This window comes from Elephas maximus, chromosome 8 (assembly GCF_024166365.1).
Source record: "Elephas maximus indicus isolate mEleMax1 chromosome 8, mEleMax1 primary haplotype, whole genome shotgun sequence".
NCBI lineage: Eukaryota > Metazoa > Chordata > Mammalia > Proboscidea > Elephantidae > Elephas > Elephas maximus.
In genome coordinates this window covers 46,543,823-46,564,923 of record NC_064826.1, presented here as the reverse complement: position 1 = coordinate 46,564,923, position 21,101 = coordinate 46,543,823, and the positions used below count along the sequence as shown (strand labels likewise).

General features: G+C 39.1%; 1 protein-coding gene across 4 annotated transcripts in view; it reads right to left on the bottom strand.

Annotated features, from left to right (window-relative positions):
* FBXL13 (F-box and leucine rich repeat protein 13) overlaps window positions 1–21,101 on the bottom strand; it is a 358,734-nt gene that overhangs the window by 222,384 nt on the left and 115,249 nt on the right. For all 4 annotated transcript variants that reach the window (XM_049893085.1, XM_049893086.1, XM_049893083.1 and 1 more), the window contains exon 8: window positions 5,141–5,236. In XM_049893085.1, coding sequence (XP_049749042.1) covers window positions 5,141–5,236 — 96 coding nt within the window. The remainder of the gene's footprint in view (window positions 1–5,140; window positions 5,237–21,101) is intronic.

The window sequence follows — 21,101 nt, the reverse complement described above, 5'->3', positions numbered from 1 at the left end:
AAAGTAACCATGAGATATTACATATCAAAAAGTTTGATTAGAAAGAACTGGGAAGAGTTTGGAGCAAAAAACATAACTTCATACATTTTTGTGATTATAAATCAATCTAACCTTTAATCTAACAAGTCTACTTCTAGGAATTTATCCTGCAGAAATAATTATACATGGGTACAGAAAGCTGAAGAACAAGATATTCTCTACAGCATTATAATACAAAAGATTAGATTCAACCTAAATGTCCTTCAGTAGGGGACTGATTAAATAAATTGAGAGAATTCCATACCATGGAACACCAAACAGAAGCTGAGTTCAGGGCAGAAAATACAACTAGTAAAAGAAACCTAAATTTATAAGATTCAAGTGCAATACTCTTTAGCTGACTGATTCAGTTCTAGGGCAAAGTTCACAATATCAAGATAACTTAGTGAACTCAAATCTTTTATGAAAATCATTCCTCAGTGCCAAGCTTTTTATAATAGTTAGATCTCAGAATTCAAGGTTATATTATTTTAAAGAAACCTTGAAAACAGATATTCTATGCTGTCAGAAAAGCAAATGACAAACCTGGTATATAGTATAATACTAAATATAGAAATATTTAGTAATTAAGACCACATACTTTGTAGTCAGCAAGGTCAAAGTTTGAATTCCACCCCAGCCACTTAGATTGGGCAATTGCTTAATGAAACCTTAGTTCTTTCATCTATAAAATGGAAAAATAATAGTGCCTAACTCACTGCTGCAGTGATAAATTGAGAAATGCAAGTAAAGTGCTTAGTGCAGTGCCAGAAATACAGACAGCACTCAATAAATATTAGCTACTAGTATTAGTTCAAAAAATATAATGAAGGAACATAGAACACAGAGTGAAGAAATAAAAGCCAGTTGAGACAAAGTGGGCATGGAATAGGACTAAACACGTGGTAGTACACAAAACCAGTTTGATAATCTTACTGCATTTGGTTGCACACAGACATACACACACACACACACATTTCCTATTATTAATTCCTAGCCTGGCATCTCTGTATTATTCTTCCCCTAGTACCAGTGTACTATTCCTGTAACCTGGAACGTGCCTGTGTTTCTCATTCCAAAGAGACATCAGAGAAGGGCCTCAACCAACAACATAAAACAAGCATCTATTGCCCCCCTCCAGCTTTTCTGTTTCTTGGATATTTTAATCTGAATAAAAGTGACATCAATCAATGTTGCAATGACAGCATTTTCCTTGTTGTCTAAAGTCCAGTCAATAGCTGACTTTACCACCCATCCTTACTTGCTAATGATTGGAGAGCTAATGATATCATGTACTTAGACGGACCAATGAATAGGTGGCCTGGAGCCCTTCATCAGAAACTCTAAAATATCCACAAAGAAACAAAGAAGAGTTGACAAAATCAGGGCTCTAGCTCCATAACTGACTCATCATTTTTACATCCCATCTGAGTGCCATCCCATTCTTGGCTGCATTGTTCTACTCTCACCCTGCGCATTAATGGCAAGAAGAGAAAGTGCTTTGAAAAGATGCTGGCAGTCACCCAAGCCTTCCATCTTAGCTCACCCATCTGAGCTCACAAATTAGGTATTCCTGTCTTAAGTTCATTTTTAGTTTAAGGCAGTGGTTCTCAAACTAACATGCATCCGAATCATCTGGAGGGATTGTTAAAACACAGCTTGCTGGATGCTACCCCCAGAATTGCTGATCCCTCAGGTCTCAGATTGGCCCTAAGGATTTCCATTTCCAAGTTACTGGGTGACGCTGATATTGCTGGTCCTGGGACCACACTTGGAGAACCACTGGTTTAAAGTAATAAATCTCTTACCTATGTGGCATATTTGGAGGTGTTACTTTTGCCTTCAAAAAACCTGTAAAGAAGGTGAAAATGAAACCATATGGTCTGGAAGAGAAAGAATATGTACAATATTAACATCGGGACAGGTCCTTCACAAGCCTCACCAGAGTTAGAAAAAGCCAGCATTTCTGCCCAGAACTTCACTGGGTAAAGACAGCAAATAGGAGCACGCAGCTGTGAATAACAAAGCCAGAATAGAAAGGCTCCTTATGTTCATGCTATGTTGCCTCTCACCTTCAATTATTCTGCCTTTATTTGTGAAGGTTCAAATGTGACACAATTATAAATGAACAGTTTTAGCATCAAAAAATAGCTTTGTTCAGAAGAAAATGAGAAATTGGATGTTCACAAACAGACTTTTAGCTGCAAATATCACCAATACTATGGTATCAATGTTGTTGTTCTCAGGTGCTGTCGAGTCACTTCCAACTCATAGCGACCCTATGCACAACAGAACGAAACACTGCCCGGTCCTGCGCCATCCTTACAGTCGTTACGCTTAAGCTCATTGTTGCAGCCACTGTGTCAATCCATCTCGTTGAGGATTTTCCTCTTTTCCACTGACCCTGCTTTGCCAAGCACGATGTCCTTCTCCAGGGACTGATCCCTCCCAACAACATGTCCAAAGTATGTAAATGCAGTCTCACCATCCTTGCTTCTAAGGAGCATTCTCGTTGTACTTCTTCCAAGAGAGATTTGTTCGTTCTTTTGGCAGTCCGTGGTATATTCAATATTCTTCGCCAACACCACAATTCAAAGGCATCAATTCTTCTTAGGTCTTCCTTATTCCTTGTCCCGCTTTCACGTGCATATGATGCAATTGAAAACACCATGGCTTGGGTCAGGCACACCTTAGTCTTCAAGGTGACATCTTTGCTTTTCAACACTTTGAAGAGGTCCTTTGCAGCAGATTTACCCAATGCAATGTGTCATTTGATTTCTTGACTGCTGCTTCCATGGCTGATGATTGTGGATCCAAGTAAAATGAAATCCTTGACAACTTCAGTCTTTTCTCCGTTTATCATGATGTTGCTCACTGGTCCAGTTACGAGGATTTTTCTTTATGTTGAGGTGTAATCCATACTGAAGGCTGTGGTCTTTGATCTTCATCAGTGCTTCAAGTCCTTTTCACTTTTAGCAAGCAAGGTTGTGTCATCTGCATAATGCAGATTGTTAATGAGTCTTCCTCCAATCCTGATGCCTCATTCTTCTTTATGTAGTCCAGTTTCTTGGATTATTTGCTCAGCATACAGATTGAATAGGTATGGTGAAAGAATACAACCCTGGCGCACACCTTTTCTGACTTCAAACCAATCAGTAATCCCTTGTTCTGTCTGAACAACTGCCTCTTGATCTATGTAAGGGTTCCTCATGAGCACAATTAAGTGTTCTGGAATTCCCATTCTTCTCAATGTTATCCATAATTTGTTAGGAGCCACACAGTCAAATGTCTTTGCGTAGTCAATAAAACACAGGTAAACATCCTTCTGGTATTCTCTGCTTTCAGCCAGGATCCATCTGACATCAGCAATGATATCCCTGGTTCCACGTCCTCTTCTGAAACCTGCCTAAATTTCTGGCAGTTTCCTGTTGATATACTGCTACAGCTGCTTTTAATGATCTTCAGCAAAATTTTGCTTGCGTGTGATATTAGTGATATTGTTCTATAATTTCTGCATTCAGTTGGGTCACCTTTCTTGGGAATAGGCATAAATATGCATCTCTTCCAGTCAGTCAGCCAGGAAGCTGCCTTCCATATTTCTTGGCATAGACCAGTGAGCACCTCCAGTGCTACATCTGTTTGTTGAAACATCTCAGTTGATATTCCAACAATTCCTGGAGCCTTGTTTTTTGCCAATGCCTTCAGAGCAGCTTGGACCTCTTCCTTTAGTACCATCGGTTCCTGATCATATGCTACCTCTCAAAATGGTTGAACATTGACTAATTCTTTTCGGTATAATGACTCTGTGTATTCCTTCCATCTTCTTTTAATGCTTCCTGCATCATTTAATATTTTCCCCCACAGAATCCTTCACTATTGCAACTCGAGGCTTGAATTTTTTCTTCAGTTCTTTCAGCTATGCTGGGGATGACAACCTGAAGAGGAATGTTGTTGCATTCATTGTCAAAAAGAACATTTAAAGATCTATCCTGAAGTCAACGCTGTCAGTGATAGGATAATATCCATATGTCTACAAGGATGACCAGTTAATACAACTATTATTCAAATTTATGCACCAACCACTAAGGCCAAAGGTGAAGAAATTGAAGTTTTTTATCAGCTGCTGCAATCTGAAATTGATCGAACATGCAATAAGATGCACTGATAATTACTGGTGATTGCAATGTGAAAGCTGGAAACAAAGAAGGATCGATAGTTGGAAAATATGCCCTTGGTGATGGAAACAATGCCGGAGATTGAATGATAGAATTTTGTAGACCAATGACTTCTTCATTGCAAATACCTTCTTTCACCAACCGACTATACACATGGACCTCACCAGATAGAACACACAGGAATCAAATTGACTACATCCGGGGAAAGAAACGATGGAAAAACTCAATATCATCAGTCAGAACAAGGCCAGGGGCCGACTGTGGAACAGACCATCAATTGCTCGTATTCAAGTTCAAGCTGAAACTGAAGAAAATCAGAGCAAGTCCATGAGAACTAAAATATGACCTTGAACATACTCCACCTGAATTTAGAGACCATCTCAAGAATGGTATTAATGTTATCATATATGACCCAGCCCTGGTCACTCAGAGTGCACAAAAATCTCTGTGCTCTTCAATTTTGCACACCATCCTCATCACCCAGGTACACTAAGGTCACGTCCTTCCTTTTGTCTGGAACTATCCCTTTCAAATTATGAACTATGAAAAGGCCATTACAAACCATGCATGCTAAACTGTCTTTCTCATAGCCAAGGGCAAAATATATAGTCTGTGCTCATAAAAACGAAGAAGACATTTAATAATGAACCCAGGATGGGGTACAAACCACTCAATATGATGAGGTTTTATGTTTCAATCCAAAAGATAACATTAAATTTATTCCTACCATTTAAATTAGAAAATACAAGTAATGTATTTCTTAGGGTAACTATTGTCTCTTTAAACCCTTCCTTCAGGCTTATGCCTGGCCAAAGAAAGCAGCTGTAGTTGGTGGCCACATACAGGGGAACAAGGAAAAAGGTAATCCCACTACAGTTGTCTCTATTGCAGCCCATTCTCCTTTAATAACTAAGATAAGAAAATTGCTTCAAAAAGCACATACTTACAGCATTCCATAATGAGCTCATTTGTGTCATCAACAGCCAGGAGCGACTAACTTGACTACATACTAACATATCTCTTATAGTGAGGTAGAAGAAAATCTAAACACAAAGAAAAGAAATACAGAATTTTGAAAAATACATGAACTTTGTTGTAACTCTTCCTATTACCATTTTTGTGTTAATAATGTAATACCTATACATTGGGGTAAAAAAAAATAGCAGGGGTTTAAGTGCTGGACTTTTTATCTGAAGATACGAATTTTACCTGAAATACTGAAATTTATCTGCTGAAGACTTTGATATAATGTAACCCTTTCAGTTTAAATATAATTCCAAGCTTTCATACATAAAAAAATGATATTATCATGCACAACTATATCATAGTGGTATTTGAAATAATAAGAAAAAAGGAAAGAGCTTTGAAAAACTATACTAAATATATTAAAACTTTAAGATTCTGGGTAAATAGCAATGGTAGCTGAAGCAACTTTAGAAAATAAGGTGTCTTCCTTGGCTGTTAATTTAAGGTGTACCCTTCCATAACTACCCACACATCTGTCACTTTGTCGTACTGTGAGAGCTTGCATGTTGCTGTGATACTGGAAGGTTTGCCACTGGTATTTCAAATACCAACAGGGTCACACATGGTAGACAGGTTTCAGTGGAGCTTCCAGACGAAGATAGACTAGGAAGAAGAACTTGGCAGTCTACTTGTGAAGATTTGGCCGGTGAAAATCTTATGAATAGCAGCAGAACACTGGCTGATATAGTGCCAGAAGATGAGTCTCTCAGATTGGAAGTCACTCAAAATACAACTGGGAAAGAGCTGCCTCCTCAAAGTACAGTTTATTTTAATGATGTGGATGGAGTAAAACTTTCAGGACCTTCATTTGCTGATGTGGCATGACTCAAAATGAGAAGGAACAGCTGCAAAACATCCATTAATTATCAGAATGTGAAATGTACAAAGTATGAATCGAGGAAAATTGGAAGTCATCAAAAATGAAATGGAGCTGGGGGCCAAGATGGCTGACTAGGTAGACGCTACCTCGGATCCCTCTTGCAACAAAGACTCGGAAAAACAAGTGAATCGATCACATACATGACAATCTACGAACCCTGAACAACAAACACAGATTTAAAGAGTTGACCTGAGTGACAGAGACCCAGAACGAACAACTACGGGGAAGCAGCGACTGTTTTCAGAGCCTGGAGCCAGCGTCCCAGTCAGGTAACCTTGGCGCCGGGCTTTGGACTGGGCACAGGGGAGCTGAGCACGACATCTGTGATGGTGCAAACACGGGGCGCAGCCCTACCCCCTGGAACTGACCCCGGGAGGGGGCCCAGCTGGTCCGCATGAGCGGTACGGTGACATGGCTGGCGGGAGGAGAAGTCCCCGGGAGGCAGCGACTGGTTTTGGAGCCGGGAGTGCAGTGTCCCAGGCGGGGAACCTTGGCGCCGGGCTTTGGATTGGGCGCAGCGAAGCTGAGCACCACATCCTGTGATGGTGCAAACACGGGCGCAGCCCCAGCCCCCTGAACTGACCTGGGGGGGGCCCAGCCGGTCCGCACGGGCAGCTCGGCCATGAGGCTGGCAGGAGGAGAAGTCAAGGGGAGGCAGCGACTGTTTTTGGAGCCGGGAGTGCAGCGTCCCAGCCGGGGAACCTTGACGTTGGGCTTTGGACTGGCAGTGGAGGAACTGACAGCGGCCTCTGAGACAGCGCAAGCACGGGATGCGGGCCTGACCCTTGGGAGCAATCTCTACCCAGCCAGCGCACACAGGCGACGCGCCCCTTGGGAATCTCAGATAAAACATTCATCCCAAGCAAGATAAGTAACTTGTCTATATTCCAGGGTGCTACTCTCTACTGTTTTTCTGAACCCTCCTCTCCCCTTCCCAGGCGGCTTCATTAACATTGGAATTTTCTGAGCCAGAGGAAGAACTGCTCTGTGGTTTTTCTTTTCCTGTTTTCTTTTTTTGGTCTTTTCCTAACCCATTCTTCTGGCCTGAGAGAAACAACCACAAAAAACCCAGGGACCAAAAATCCTTCCCTAATTGGACTAAAAACAGAAAACCAGCTCTAGCTAAGCATATGTGATCCACAGTCTTGGGCTTTCATCCCTACAGGGAACAAGGTGGCTATTATAATGCAAAGGCATTTCTGATAGGGATCTGACTGCATTAGCTTTAGTGGTTTTACTGGAAAGACAAGTTTCCTAGGTCTGATATCCCTGCTTATTCAACAGAGCCTTCACTGACCCACAACAGGGAACTGAGGGCTGAAGCTCCCCCTAGACCACCTAGCCTCCTGCCTTAGGGGTCTAAGGAGGGTGACACCTACCCATCTGTAGAGGTACTTGCATTGGGGGCCTAAGGTACAGCTGCAGAGCCCACCCACCAAGGTGCTTTAGGAATAGAGACACACCTACCTCACTGACACTTGGGGGAAGCCTGTCAGCATCCTGCCTCCCCTGGAGTGTGAACCCCAGCTGCTACTAGAATCTGGTGCACACAACTATCACCACTACTTCTCAAGGTGGATAGGTGTCAGAGTGCATCACACACTTGATGACCCAAAATCAGATTCTGCTCAAGAATAGTGAATGGACTCAGGCATATATATCTCGTAACAGCCCAAAACAGCTGGTAATAGGTCATAAGTAAGTCAAGGGCTACAACAATCAAGACAGCACAATCTAGTAGCCCATCCACGTATACTGAAAGAAAACAAAACAAGATAAAACTCAGTGATCAAATATAGAATAAATCACTACAATATCTTACTGATGGCTTGGAGACAGCAGTCGATATAAAACCACGTAAAGAAGCAGACCATGGCTACTTCTACAACCCCCCAAACAAAAGAATCAAAATCTTTCCCAAATGAAGATACTGTCCTGGAATTATCAGATACAGAATATAAAAAACTAATTTACAGAATGCTTCAAGACATCAGGGATGACCTCAGAAATGAAATAAGGCAATCTGCAGAAAAAAGCCAAGGAACACACTGATAAAACAGTTGAAGAACTCAAAAACATTATTCAAGAACATAGTGGAAAAATTAAGAAGTTGCAAGAATCCATAGAGAGACAGCATTCAGAAATCCAAAAGATTAACAATAAAATTACAGAATTAGACAATGCAATAGGAAGTCAGAGGAGCAGACTCAAGCAATTAGAATGCAGAGTGGGAAATCTGGAGGACCAGGGAATTAACACCAACATAGCTGAAAAAAAACCAGATAAAAGAATTTAAAAAAATGAAGAAACCCTAAGAATCATGTTGGACTCTATCAAGAAGGATAACTTGCGTGTGATTGGAATCCCAGAACAGGGAGGGAGGACAGAAAACACAGAGAGAAGAGTTGATGATCTGCTAACAGAAAACTTCCCTGACATCATGAAAGACAAAAGGATATCGATCCAAGATGCTCATCGAACCCCATTTAAGGTTGATCCAAAAAGAAAAACACCAAGACATATTATCATCAAACTTGCCAAAACCAAAGATAAAGAGAAAATTTTAAAAGCAGCCAGGGAGAAAAGAAAGGTCTCCTTCAAGGGAGAATCAATAAGTTCAGACTACTAAGCAGAAACTATGCAGGCAAGAAGGCAATGGGATGATGTATACAGAGCACTGAAGGAGAAAAACTGCCAGCCAAGGATCATATATCCAGCAAAACTCTCCCTGAAATATGAAGGTGAAATTAAGATATTTACAGATAAACAGAAGCTTAGAGAATTTGCAAAAACCAAACCAAAGCTACAAGAAATACTAAAGGAAATTGTTTGGTCAGAAAACCAATAATATCAGATACCACCACAACATAAGGTCACAGAACAGAACATCCTGATACCAACTCAAATAGGGAAATCACAAAAACAAATTAAGATTAATTAAAAAAAAAAAAGCTCAAAACAGGGAATCATTGAAGTCAATATGTAAAACATCACAATAATCAAAAAGAGGGACTAAATACAGGTGGCATAGAACTGCCATATGGAGAGGGATACAAGGCGATATAGGACAATACAAGTTAGGTTTTTACTTAGAAAAATAGGGGTAAATATTAAGGTAACCACGAAGAGGTGTAACAACTCCATAACTCAAAATAAAAACCAAGAAAAACGTTAACGACTCAGCAAACAAAGTGAAATACTATGAAAATGAGGAACACACAATTTACAAAGAAAAACATCTCAGCACAAAAAAGTAAGTGGAAAAATGAAATTCAACAACACACATAAAAAGGCATCAAAATGACAACACTAAACACATACTTATCTATAATTACGCTGAATGTAAATGGACTAAAACGCACCAATACAGAGACAGAGAGTCTCAGACTGGATAAAGAAACACGATCCGTCTATATGCTGCCTACAAGAGACACACCTTAGACTTAGAGACACAAACAAACTAAAACTCAAAGGATGGAAAAAAATATATCAAGCAAACAATAAGCAAAAAAGAAGAGGACTAGCAATATTAATTTCTGACAAAACAGACTTTAAACTTAAATCCACCACAAAAGATAAAGAAGGACACTATATAATGATAAAAGGGACAATTGATCAGGAAGATATAACCATATTAAATATTTATGCACCCAATGACAGGGCTCCAAGATACATAAATCAAATTTTAACAGAACTGAAAAGTGAGATAGATACCTCCACAATTATAGTAGGAGACTTCAACACACCACTTTCGGAGAAGGACAGGACATCCAGTAAGAAGCTCAACAGAGACACGGAAGACCTAATTACAACAATCAACCAACTTGACCTCATTGACTTATGCAGAACTCTTCACCCAACTGCTGCAAAGTATACTTTTTTTTTCTAGCGCACATGGAACATTCTCTAGAATAGACCACATATTAGGTCATAAAACAAACCTTTGCAGAATCCAAAACATCGAAATATCACAAAGCATCTTCTCAGACCACAAGGCAATAAAAGTGGAAATCAATAACAGAAAAAGTAGGGAAAAGAAATCAAATACTTGGAAACTGAATAATACCCTGCTGAAAAAAGACTGGGTTATAGAAGACTTTAAGGAGGGAATAAGGAAATTCATAGAATGCAATGACAATGAAAATACTTCCTATCAAAACCTCTGGGAAACAGCAAAAGCAGTGCTCAGCGGTCAATTTATATCGATAAATGCACACATACAAAAAGAAGAAAGAGCCAAAATCAGAGAACTGTCCCTACAACTTGAACAAACAGAAAGTGAGCAACAAAAGAATCCATCAGGCACCCAGAAGAAAACAAATAATAAAAATTAGAGCTGAACTAAACGAATTAGAGAACAGAAAAACAATTGAAAGAATCAACAAAGCCAAAAGCTGGTTCTTTGAAAAAATTAACAAAATTGATAACCCATTGGCTAGACTGACTAAAGAGATACAGGAAAGGAAACAAATAACCCGAATAAGAAATGAGATGGGCCATATCACAACAGACCCAACTGAAATTAAAAGAATCCTATCAGATTATTACGAAAAATTGTACTCTAAAAAATTTGAAAACCTGGAAGAAATGGATGAATTCCTGGAAAAACACTACCTACCTAAACTAACACAATCAGAAGTAGAACAACTAAATAGACCCATAACAAAAAAAGAGATTGAAATGGTAATCAAAAAACTCCCAACAAAAAAAAAAGCCCTGGCCCGGATGGCTTTACTGCAGAGTTCTACCAAAATTTCAGAGAAGAGTTAACACCACTACTACTAAAGGTATTTCAAAGCATAGAAAATGATGGAATACTACCCAACTCATTCTATGAAGCCACTATTTCCCTGATACCAAAACCAGGTAAAGACATCACAAAAAAAGAAAACTACACACCTATATCCCTCATGAACATAGATGCAAAAATCCTGAACAAAATTCTAGCCAATAGAATTCAACAACATATCAAAAAAATAATCCATAATGGCCAAGTGGGTTTTATACCAGGTATGCAAGGCTGGTTTAATATTAGAAAAACCATTAATGTAATCCACCATATAAATAAAACAAAAGACAAAAACCACATGATCTTATCAATTGATGCAGAAAAGGCATTTGACAAAGTCCAACACCCATTTATGATAAAAACTCTCACCAAAATAGGAATTGAAGGAAAATTCCTCAAAGCCAACAGCCAACATCACTCTAAATGGAGAGAGCCTGAAAGCATTTCCCTTGAGAACTGGAACCAGACAAGGACGCCCTTTATCACTGCTCTTATTCAACATTGTGCTAGAGGTCCTAGCCAGAGCAATTAGGCTAGACAAAGAAATAAAGGGCATCCGGATCGGCAAGGAGGAAGTAAAATTATCTCTATTTGCAGATGACATGATTTTATACGCAGAAAACCCTAAGGAATCCTCCAGAAAACTACTGAAACTAATAGAAGAGTTTGGCAGAGTCTCAGGTTATAAGATAAACATATAAAAATCACTTGGATTCCTCTACATCAACAAAAAGAACATCGAAGAGGAAATCACCAAATCAATACCATTCACAGTAGCCCCCAAGAAGATAAAACACTTAGGAATAAATCTTACCAAAGATGTAAAAGACCTACACAAAGAAAACTACAAAGTACTACTACAAGAAACTAAAAAGGACCTACTTAAGTGGAAAAACATATCTTGTTCATGGATACGAAGACTTAATATAGTAAAAATGTCTATACTACCAAAAGCCATCTATACATACAATGCACTTCCGATCCAAATTCCAATGTCATTTTTTAAGGTGATAGAGAAACAAATCACCAACTTCATATGGAAGGGAAAGAAGCCTCGGATAAGCAAAGCATTACTGAAAAAGAAGAAGAAAGTGGGAGGCCTCACTCTACCTGATTTCAGAACCTATTACACAGCCACAGTAGTCAAAACAGCCTGGTACTGGTACAACAACAGGCACATAGACTAATGGAACAGAATTGAGAACCCAGAAATAAATCCATCCACATATGAGCAGCTGATATTTGACAAAGGCCCAGTATCAGTTAATTGGGGAAAAGATAGTCTTTTCAACAAATGGTGCTGGCATAACTGGATATCCATTTGCAAAAAAATGAAACAGGACCCATACCTCACACCATACACAAAAACTATCTCCAAGTGGATCAAAGACCTAAACATAAAGACTAAAACGATAAAGATCATGGAAGAAAAAATAGGGACAACATTAGGAGCCCTAATACAAGCCATAAACAGAATACAAAACATTACCAAAAATGACGAAGAGAAACCAGATAACTGGGAGCTCCTAAAAATCAAACACCTATGCTCACCTAAAGACTTCACCAAAAGAGTAAAAAGACCACTACACACTGGGAAAGAATTTTCAGCTATGACATCTCCGATCAAGTGCCTGATCTCTAAAATCTATATGATTCTGTCAAAACTCAACCACAAAAAGACAAACAACCCAATCAAGAAGTGGGCAAAGGATATGAACACACACTTCACTAAAGAAGATATTCGGGCAGCTAACAGATACATGAGAAAATGCTCTCAATCATTAGCCATTAGAGAAATGCAAATTAAAACTACGATGAGATTCCATCTCACTCCAACAAGGCTGGCATTAATCCAAAAAACACAAAATAATAATTGTTGGAGAGGCTATGGAGAGATTTGAACTCTTATACACTGCTGGTGGGAATGTCAAATGGTACACCCACTTTGGAAATCTATCTGGCGATATCTTAAAAAGTTAGAAATAGAACTACCATACAACCCACTCCTCGGAATATACCCTAGAGAAATAAGAGCCTTCACACAAACAGATATATGCACACCCATGTTTATTGAAGCTCTGTTTACAATAGCAAAAAGCTGGAAGCAACCAAGGTGTCCATCAACGGATGAATGGATAAATAAATTGTGGTATATTCACACAATGGAATACTACACATCGATAAAGAACAGTGAAGAATCTGTGAAACATTTCATAACATGAAGTAACCTGGAAGGCATTATGCTGAGCGAAATCAGTCAGAGGCAAAAGGACAAATATTGTATAAGACCACTATTACAAGATCTTGAGAAATAGTATAAACTGAGAAGAACACATACTTTTGTGGTTACAAAGGGGGGAGGGAGGGAGGGTGGGAGAGGGTTTTTTACTGATTAATTGGTAGATAAGAACTGCTTTAGGTGAAGGGAAGGACAATACTCAATACATGGAAGGTCAGCTCAACTGGACTGGACCAAAAGCAAAGAAGTTTCCAGGATAAAATGAATGCTTCAAAGGTCAGCGGAGCAAGGGTGGGGGTTTGGGGACCATGGTTTAAGGGGACTTCTAAGTCAATTGGCAAAATAATTCTATTTTGAAAACATTCTGCATCCCACTTTGAAATGTGGCGTCTGGGGTCTTAAATGCTAACAAGCAGCCATCTAAGATGCATCAATTGGTCTCAACCCACCTGGAGCAAAGGAGAATGAAGAACACCAAGGTCACACGACAACTATGAGCCCAAGAGACAGAAAGGGCCACATGAACCAGAGACTTACATCATCCTGAGACCAGAGGAACTAGTTGGTGCCCGGCCACAACCGATGACTGCCCTGACAGAGAGCACAACAGAGAACCCCTGAGGGAGCAGGAGATCAGTGGGATGCAGACCCCAAATTCTCACAAAAAGATCATACTTAATGGTCTGACTGAGACTAGAGGAATCCTGGCGGTCATGGTCCCCAAACCTTCTGTTGGCACAGGACAGGAACCATTCCTGAAGACAACTCATCAGACATGGAAGGGACTGGACAGTGGGTAGGAGAGAGATGCTGATGAAGAGTCAGCTATTTGTATCAGGTGGACAGTTGAGATTGTGTTGGCATCTCCTATCTGGAGGGGGGATGGGAGGATAGAGAGAGTTGGAAGCTGGCCAAATTGTCACGAAAGGAGAGACTGGAAGGGCTGACTCATTAGGGGGAGAGCAAGTGGGAGTACGGAGTAAGATGTATATAAACTTATATGTGACAGTCTGACTTGATTTGTAAACGTTCACTTGAAGCTCAATAAAAGTTAAAAAAAAAAAATGAAATGGAATTTGTAAACATTGATATCCTAGGCATTAGTAAGCTGAAATGGACTGGTATTGGCTGTTTTGAATCAGACAATCATGTTGTCTATTATGCCGGGAATGACAAATTGAAGAGGAATGGTGTCACGTTCATCATCAAAAAGAACATTTCAAGATCTATCCGGGATACAATGCTGTCAGTGATAGGATAATATCATATTCCTACAAGGAAGACCAGTTAATATGACTAGTATTCAAATTTATACACCAACCACTAATGCTAAAGATGAGGAAATCAAAGATTTTTACCAAATTGATCAAACATGCAATCAAGTTGCATTGATGATTACTGGTGACTGGAATGCGAAAGTTGGAAACGACAAGGATTGGTAGTTGGAAAACATAGCCTTGGTGATAGAAACATTGCCAGAAATTTCATAATAGAATTTTGTAAGACCAATGACTTATTCATTGCAAATACTTTTTCAACAACATAATTGGTGACTATACACATGGACTTTACTGGATGGAACACAGGAAGCAATCACTTGTCTATGCCAAGAAATTTGGAAGACAGCCATCTGGCCAGCCAACTAGAAGAGATCCATATTTGTGCCCATTGCAAAAAAAAGTGATCCAAAAGAATGTGGAAATTATTGAATACTATCATTAATATGACATGCAACTAAAATCTTCCTGAAGATCATTCAAAAGCAGTTGTAGCAGGACATCGAAAGGGAACTGCCAGATATTTAAGCCTGATACAGAAGAGGATGTGGGACCAGGGATATCATTGCTAATGTTAGATGGATCCTGGCTGAAAGCACAGAATACCAGAAAGATGTTTACCTGTGTTTTATTGACTATGCAAAGGTATTCTACTGTGTGGATCAAAACAAATTATGGATAACATTGCAGAGAATGCGAATTCTGGAAAGCTTAATTGTGCCCATGCAGAATCTGTACATAGGCCAAGAGGCAGACATTCAAACAGAGCAAGGAGATAGCACATGGTTTAAAATCAAGAATGGTGAGCATCAGGGTTGTATCCTTTGACCATACTTATTCGATCTGTACGCTGAGCAAATAATCCATGAAGCTGGACTATATGAAGAATAACTCGGTATCGGGATTGGAGGAAGACTTATTAACAACCTGCTGTGTGTAGATGACACAACCTTGCTTGCTGAAAGTGAAGAGGACTTGAAGAACTTACTGACGAAGATCAAAGACTACAGTCTTCAATATGGATTACACCTCAACATAAAGAAAGCAAAAATCATCACAGCTGGACCAATAAACAACATCATGATAAATGAAGAAAAAACTGATGCTGTCAAGTATTTCATTTTACTGGGATTCACAATCAATGCCCACGGAAGCAGCAGTCAAGAAATCAAGTGATGTATTGGGCAAATCTGCTGCAAAAGACCTCTTTAAAGTGTTAAAAAGCAAAAATGTCACCTTGAGGACTATGGTGTACCGGACCCAAGCCATGGTATTTTCAATTGCCTCATATGCATGTGAAAGCTGAACAATGAATATACAAGACCGAAGAAGAATTGCTGCATTTTAATTACGGTGTTGATAAAGAATATTGACTGTACCATGGACTGCCAGAAGAACAAACAAATCTGTCTTATAAAAAGCACAGCCAAAATGCTCCTTAGAAGTGAGGATGGCGAGACTCGTCTCATGTACTTTGGACATGTTATCAGAAGGGACCAGTTCCTAGAAAAGGACATCATGCTTGGTAAAGTAGAGGATCAGCAAAAAAGAGGAAGACTCTAAACAAGATGGACTAATGCATGGCTGCCAAAACATAGAAACCATTGTGAAGATGGTGCAGGACCAGGCAGCATTTCATTCCGTTGTACAAGTGTAGCTACGAGTCGGAATCGACTCAACAGCACCTAAGAACAGAGGCTGCCAGCATTTCTTGCCCCATTTGATCCAGGATTGAATTGCTCCAACCTCACATCTTTTCCAATTCTCCTGCCTCCCTCTTTCACTTATAGGGGGCTTTGTAATTACATTGGGTCCACCCAGATAATCCAGCATGATTTCCCTCTCATGATCCTTAATTTAGTCACATCTACAAAGATCCTTTTGTTAAGTAGGTAACATATTAACAGGTTCAAGTGATTAGAATAGGGACACTTTTGGGAGATGTCTCAACATAAGGAAATGATAAACACTAACATTAAGAGAACACCTCCCTCTGAGGGTGGGAAGGAAATGCAATCAGGGAGAGTTCAGGGAGATTTCAATTGTATTTGTTTTGCTTTACTTCTTGCATAGACTGGTGAGTACACAGGTTTTCATTATGTAATGGATACATCTTTGTATGTCTGAAATATTTTATTTTATTACTTTTTTATTCTGCTTTAACTGAAAGTTTACAAGTCAGTCTCTCATACAAAAATTTATATACACCTTGCTATATACTCCTAATTGCTCTCCCCCTAATGAGACAGCACACTCCTTCCCTCCACTCTCTCTTTTTGTGTCCATTTGGTCACCTTCTGACTCCCTCTGCCCTCTCATCTCCCCTCCAGACAGGAGATGCCAACATAGTCTCTTGTGTCTACTTGATCCAAGAAGCTCAACCTTCACCAATATCATTTTCTATCCCATTGTCCAGTCCAAACCCTGTCTGAAGAGTTGGCTTTGGGAATGTTTCCTGTCTTGGGCTAAAAGAAGGTCTGGGAACCATGACCACTGGGATGCTTCTAGTTTCAGTCAGACCATTAAGCCTGGTCTTTTTATGAGAATTTGCTGTCTGCATCTCACTGCTCTCCTGCTCCCTCAGGGGTTCTCTGTTGTGTTCCCTGTCGGCGCAGTCATCATTGTAGCTGGCCACCACCTAGTTCCTCTGGTCTCAGGATGATGTAGTCTCTGGTTTATGTGGCCCTTTCTGTCTCTTGGGATCATAATTACCTTGTGTCTTTGGTGTTCTTCATTCTCCTTTGATCCAGGTGGGTTGAGACCAATTGATACATCTTAGATGGCTGCTTGCTAGTGTTTAAGACCCTAGACACCACTCTCCAAAGTGAGATGCAGAATGATTTCTTAATAGATTTTATTATGCCGATTGACTTAGATGTCCCCCAAAAGCATGGTGCCCAAACTGCTGCCGCTGCTACAATGGCCTTCGAAGCATTCAGTTTATTCAGGAAACTTCTTTGCTTTTGGTTCAGTCCAGTTGTGCGGACTTCTCCTCTACTCTGTGTTGTCTTTCCCTTCACCTAAAATAGTTCTTATCTACTAACTAATTAGTGAAAAACCTTCTCCCTCCCTCCGTCCCGCCCTCCCTCCAGCCTCTCGTAATCATCAAAGAATATTTTCTTCTCTGTTTAAACTATTTCTTGAGTTCTTATAATACTGGTCTCACACAATATTTGTACTTTTGCAACTAATTTCACTCAGTGTAATGCCTTCCAGAGTCCTCCATGTTATGAAATGTTACACAGACTCACCACTGTTCTTTATCAATGCATAATATTCCATTGTGTGAATATACTATAATTTATTTATCCATTCATCCATTGATGGGCACCTTGGTTGCTTCCATCTTTTTGTTATTGTAAACAGTGCTGCAATAAACATGGGTGTGCATACATCTTTTCATGTAAAGGCTCTTATTTGTCTAGGATATATTCCAAGGAGTGGGATTGCTGGATCATTTATGATAGTTCCATTTCTAGCTTTTTAAAGAAGCGCCAAATCGATTTCCAAAGTGGTTGTACCATTTTACATTCCCACCAGCAGTGTAGAAGTGTTCCAGTCTCTCCACAGCCTCTCCAACAATTATTGTTTTGTGTTTTTTGGATTAATGCCAGCCTTGTTGGAGTGAGATAGAATCTCATTGTAGTATTGATTTGCATTTCTCTAATGGCTATTGATCATGAGCACTTCCTCATGTATCTGTTAGGGACCTGAATGTCTTCTTTAGTGAAGTGTCTGTTCATATCCTTTGCCCATTTTTTAACTGGGTTATTTGTCTTTTTCTAGTTGCATTTTTGCAGCATCATGTAGATTTTAGAGATCAGGCACCGATCAGAAATGTCATAGCTAAAAACTTTTTCCCAATCTGTACGTAATCTTTTTACTCTTTTGGTGAAGTCCTTGGATGAGCATACTTGTTTAATTTTTAAGACCTCCCAGTTATCTAGTTTCTGTTCTGCATTGTAAGTAACGTTTTTTATACTGTTTATGCCGTGTATTAGGGCTCCTAACGTTGTCTCTATTTTTTCTTCCATGATCTTTATTGTTTTAGATTTTATATTTAGGTCTTTGAGCCATTTTGAGTTGGTTTTCATGTACGGTATGAGGTATGGGTCTTGTTTCATTTTTTTGCAGATGGATATCCAGTTATGCCAGCACCATGTTTTAAAAACACTGTCTTTTCCTCAATTAACTGACTTTGGGCCTTTGTCAAATATCACCTGCTCATACGTGGATGGATTTATGTCTGGATTCTCTATTCTGTTCCATTGGTCTATGTATCTGTTGTTGTACCAGTACCAGGCTGTTTTGACTACTGTGGTAGTATAATAGGTTCTACAATCAGGTAAAGTAAGGCCTCCCACTTTGTTCTTCTTTTTCAGTAATGCTTTACTTATCTGGGGCCTCTTTCCCTTCCATATGAAGCTGGTGATTTGTTTCTGCATCTCATTAAAAAAGTCACTGGAATTTGGATTAGAATTGCATCATATCTATAGATCGCTTTTGGTAGAATAGAAATTTTTACAATGTTAAGTCTTCCTATCCATGAGCAAGGTATGTTTTGCCACTTACATGGGTCTCTTTTTTCATTACCTGCTGGTGTAATGGTTGAGAGCTATGGCTGCTAACCAAAACGTCAGCAGTTTGAATCCACCAGGCGCTCCTTGGAAACCCTATGGGGCAGTTCTATTCTGTCCTATAGGGTTGCTATGAGTCGGAATTGACTCGATGGCAACAGGTTTGGTTTGTTTTTTTTAGGTCTCTTTTGGTTTCTTGCAGTAGTGTTTTGTAGTTTTCTTTGTATAAGTCTGTTACATCTCTGGTAAGATTTATTCCTAAGTATTTTATCTTCTTGGGGGCTGCTGTAAATGGTATCCATTTGGTGATTTCCTCTTCAATGTTCTTTTTGTGGGCGTAGAGGAATCCAACTGATTTTTGTATGTTTACCTTTTATCCTGATACTCTGCTGAACTCTTCTATTAGTATCAGTAGTTTTCTTGAGGATTCTTTACGGTTTTCTGTGCATAAGATCATGTCATCTGCAAATAGAGATACTTTTACTTCTTCTTTACCAACCTGGATGCCCTTTATTTCTTTATCTAGCTTAATTGCTCTGGATAGGACCTCCAGCACAATGTTGAATAAGAATGGTGATAAAGGGCATCCTTGCCTGGTTCGCCTTTTGAAGGGGAATGCTTTCAGGCTCTCTCCATTTAGGATGACGTTGGCTATTGGCTTTGTATAAATGCCTTTTATTAGGCTGAGAGACTTTCCTTCGATTCCTATTTTGCTGAGAGGTTTTATCATGAATGGGTGTTGAACTTTGTCAAATGCCTTTTCTGCATCAATTGATAAAATCAGGTGATTCTTGTCTTTTGTTTTATTTATATGATGGATTACATTAATTGTTTTTCTAATATTGAACCATCCCTGCATACCTGGTATGAATCCCACTTGGTCATGGTGAATTATTTTTTATATATGTTGTTGAATTCTACTGGCTAGAATTTTGTTGAGGATTTTTGCATCTAGGTTCATGAGGGATATAGGTCTGTAATTTTCTTTTTTTGTGTTGTCTTTACCTGGTTTTGGTATCAGGGATATGCTGGCTTCATAGAATGAGTTTGGGAGTATTCCATCCTTTGCTTTGCTCTGAAATACCTTTAGTAGTAGTGGTGTTAACTCTTCTCTGAAAGTTTGGTAGAACTCTGCAGTGAAGCTGCCTGGGCCAGGGCTTTTTTTTTTTGTTGTTGGGAGTTTTTTTTTTTTTTTTTTTTTCATTACCTTTTCAATCTCTCCTTTTGCTATGGGTCTATTTAGTTGTTCTACCTCTGTTTGTGTAAATTTAGGTAGGTAGTATGTTTCTAGGAATTCATCCATTTCTTCTAGGTTTTCAAATTTGTTAGAGTACAATTTTTCATAGTAATTTGATGTGATTCTTTTAATTTCAGTAGGGTCTGTTGTAATATCGCCCATCTCATTTCTTATTCGGGTTATTTACTTCCTTTCCTGTTTTGCTTTTGTCAGCTTGGCCAATGGTTTATCAATTTTGTTAATTTTTTCAAAGAACAAGCTTTTGGTCTTATAGAGTCTTTCAATTGTTTTTCCATTTTCTATTTCATTTAATTCTGCTCTAATTTTTATTATTTGTTTCCTTCTGGTGCCTGAGGGTTTCTTTTGTTACTCTTTTTCTATTTTTCAAGTTGTAGGGATAATTCTTTGATTTTGGCTCTTTCTTCTTTTTGTATGTGTGCATTTATTGATATAAATTGACCTCTGAGCACTGCTTTCACTGTGTTCCAAAGGTTCTGATAGGAAGTGTTTTCATTCTTATTGGATTCTATGAATTTCTTTATTCCATCCTTAATGTCTTCTATAACGCAGTTTTTTTCTGAGCAGGGTATTGTTCAGTTTCCAAGTGTTTGATTTCTTTTCCCTGCTTTTTCTGTTATTGATTTCTACTTTTATGGCCTTATGGTCAGAGAAGATGCTTTGTAATATTTCAGCATTTTGGATTCTGCTAAGGTTTGTTTTATGATGTAATATGTGGTGATCTATTCTAGATAATGTTCCATGTGCACTAGAAAAGAAAGTATAATTGACTGCTGTTGGGTGGAGTGTTCTGAATACGTGTATGAGGTCAAGTTGGTTGATTGTGCCATTTAGATCTTCTGTGTCTTTACTGAGCTTCTTTCTG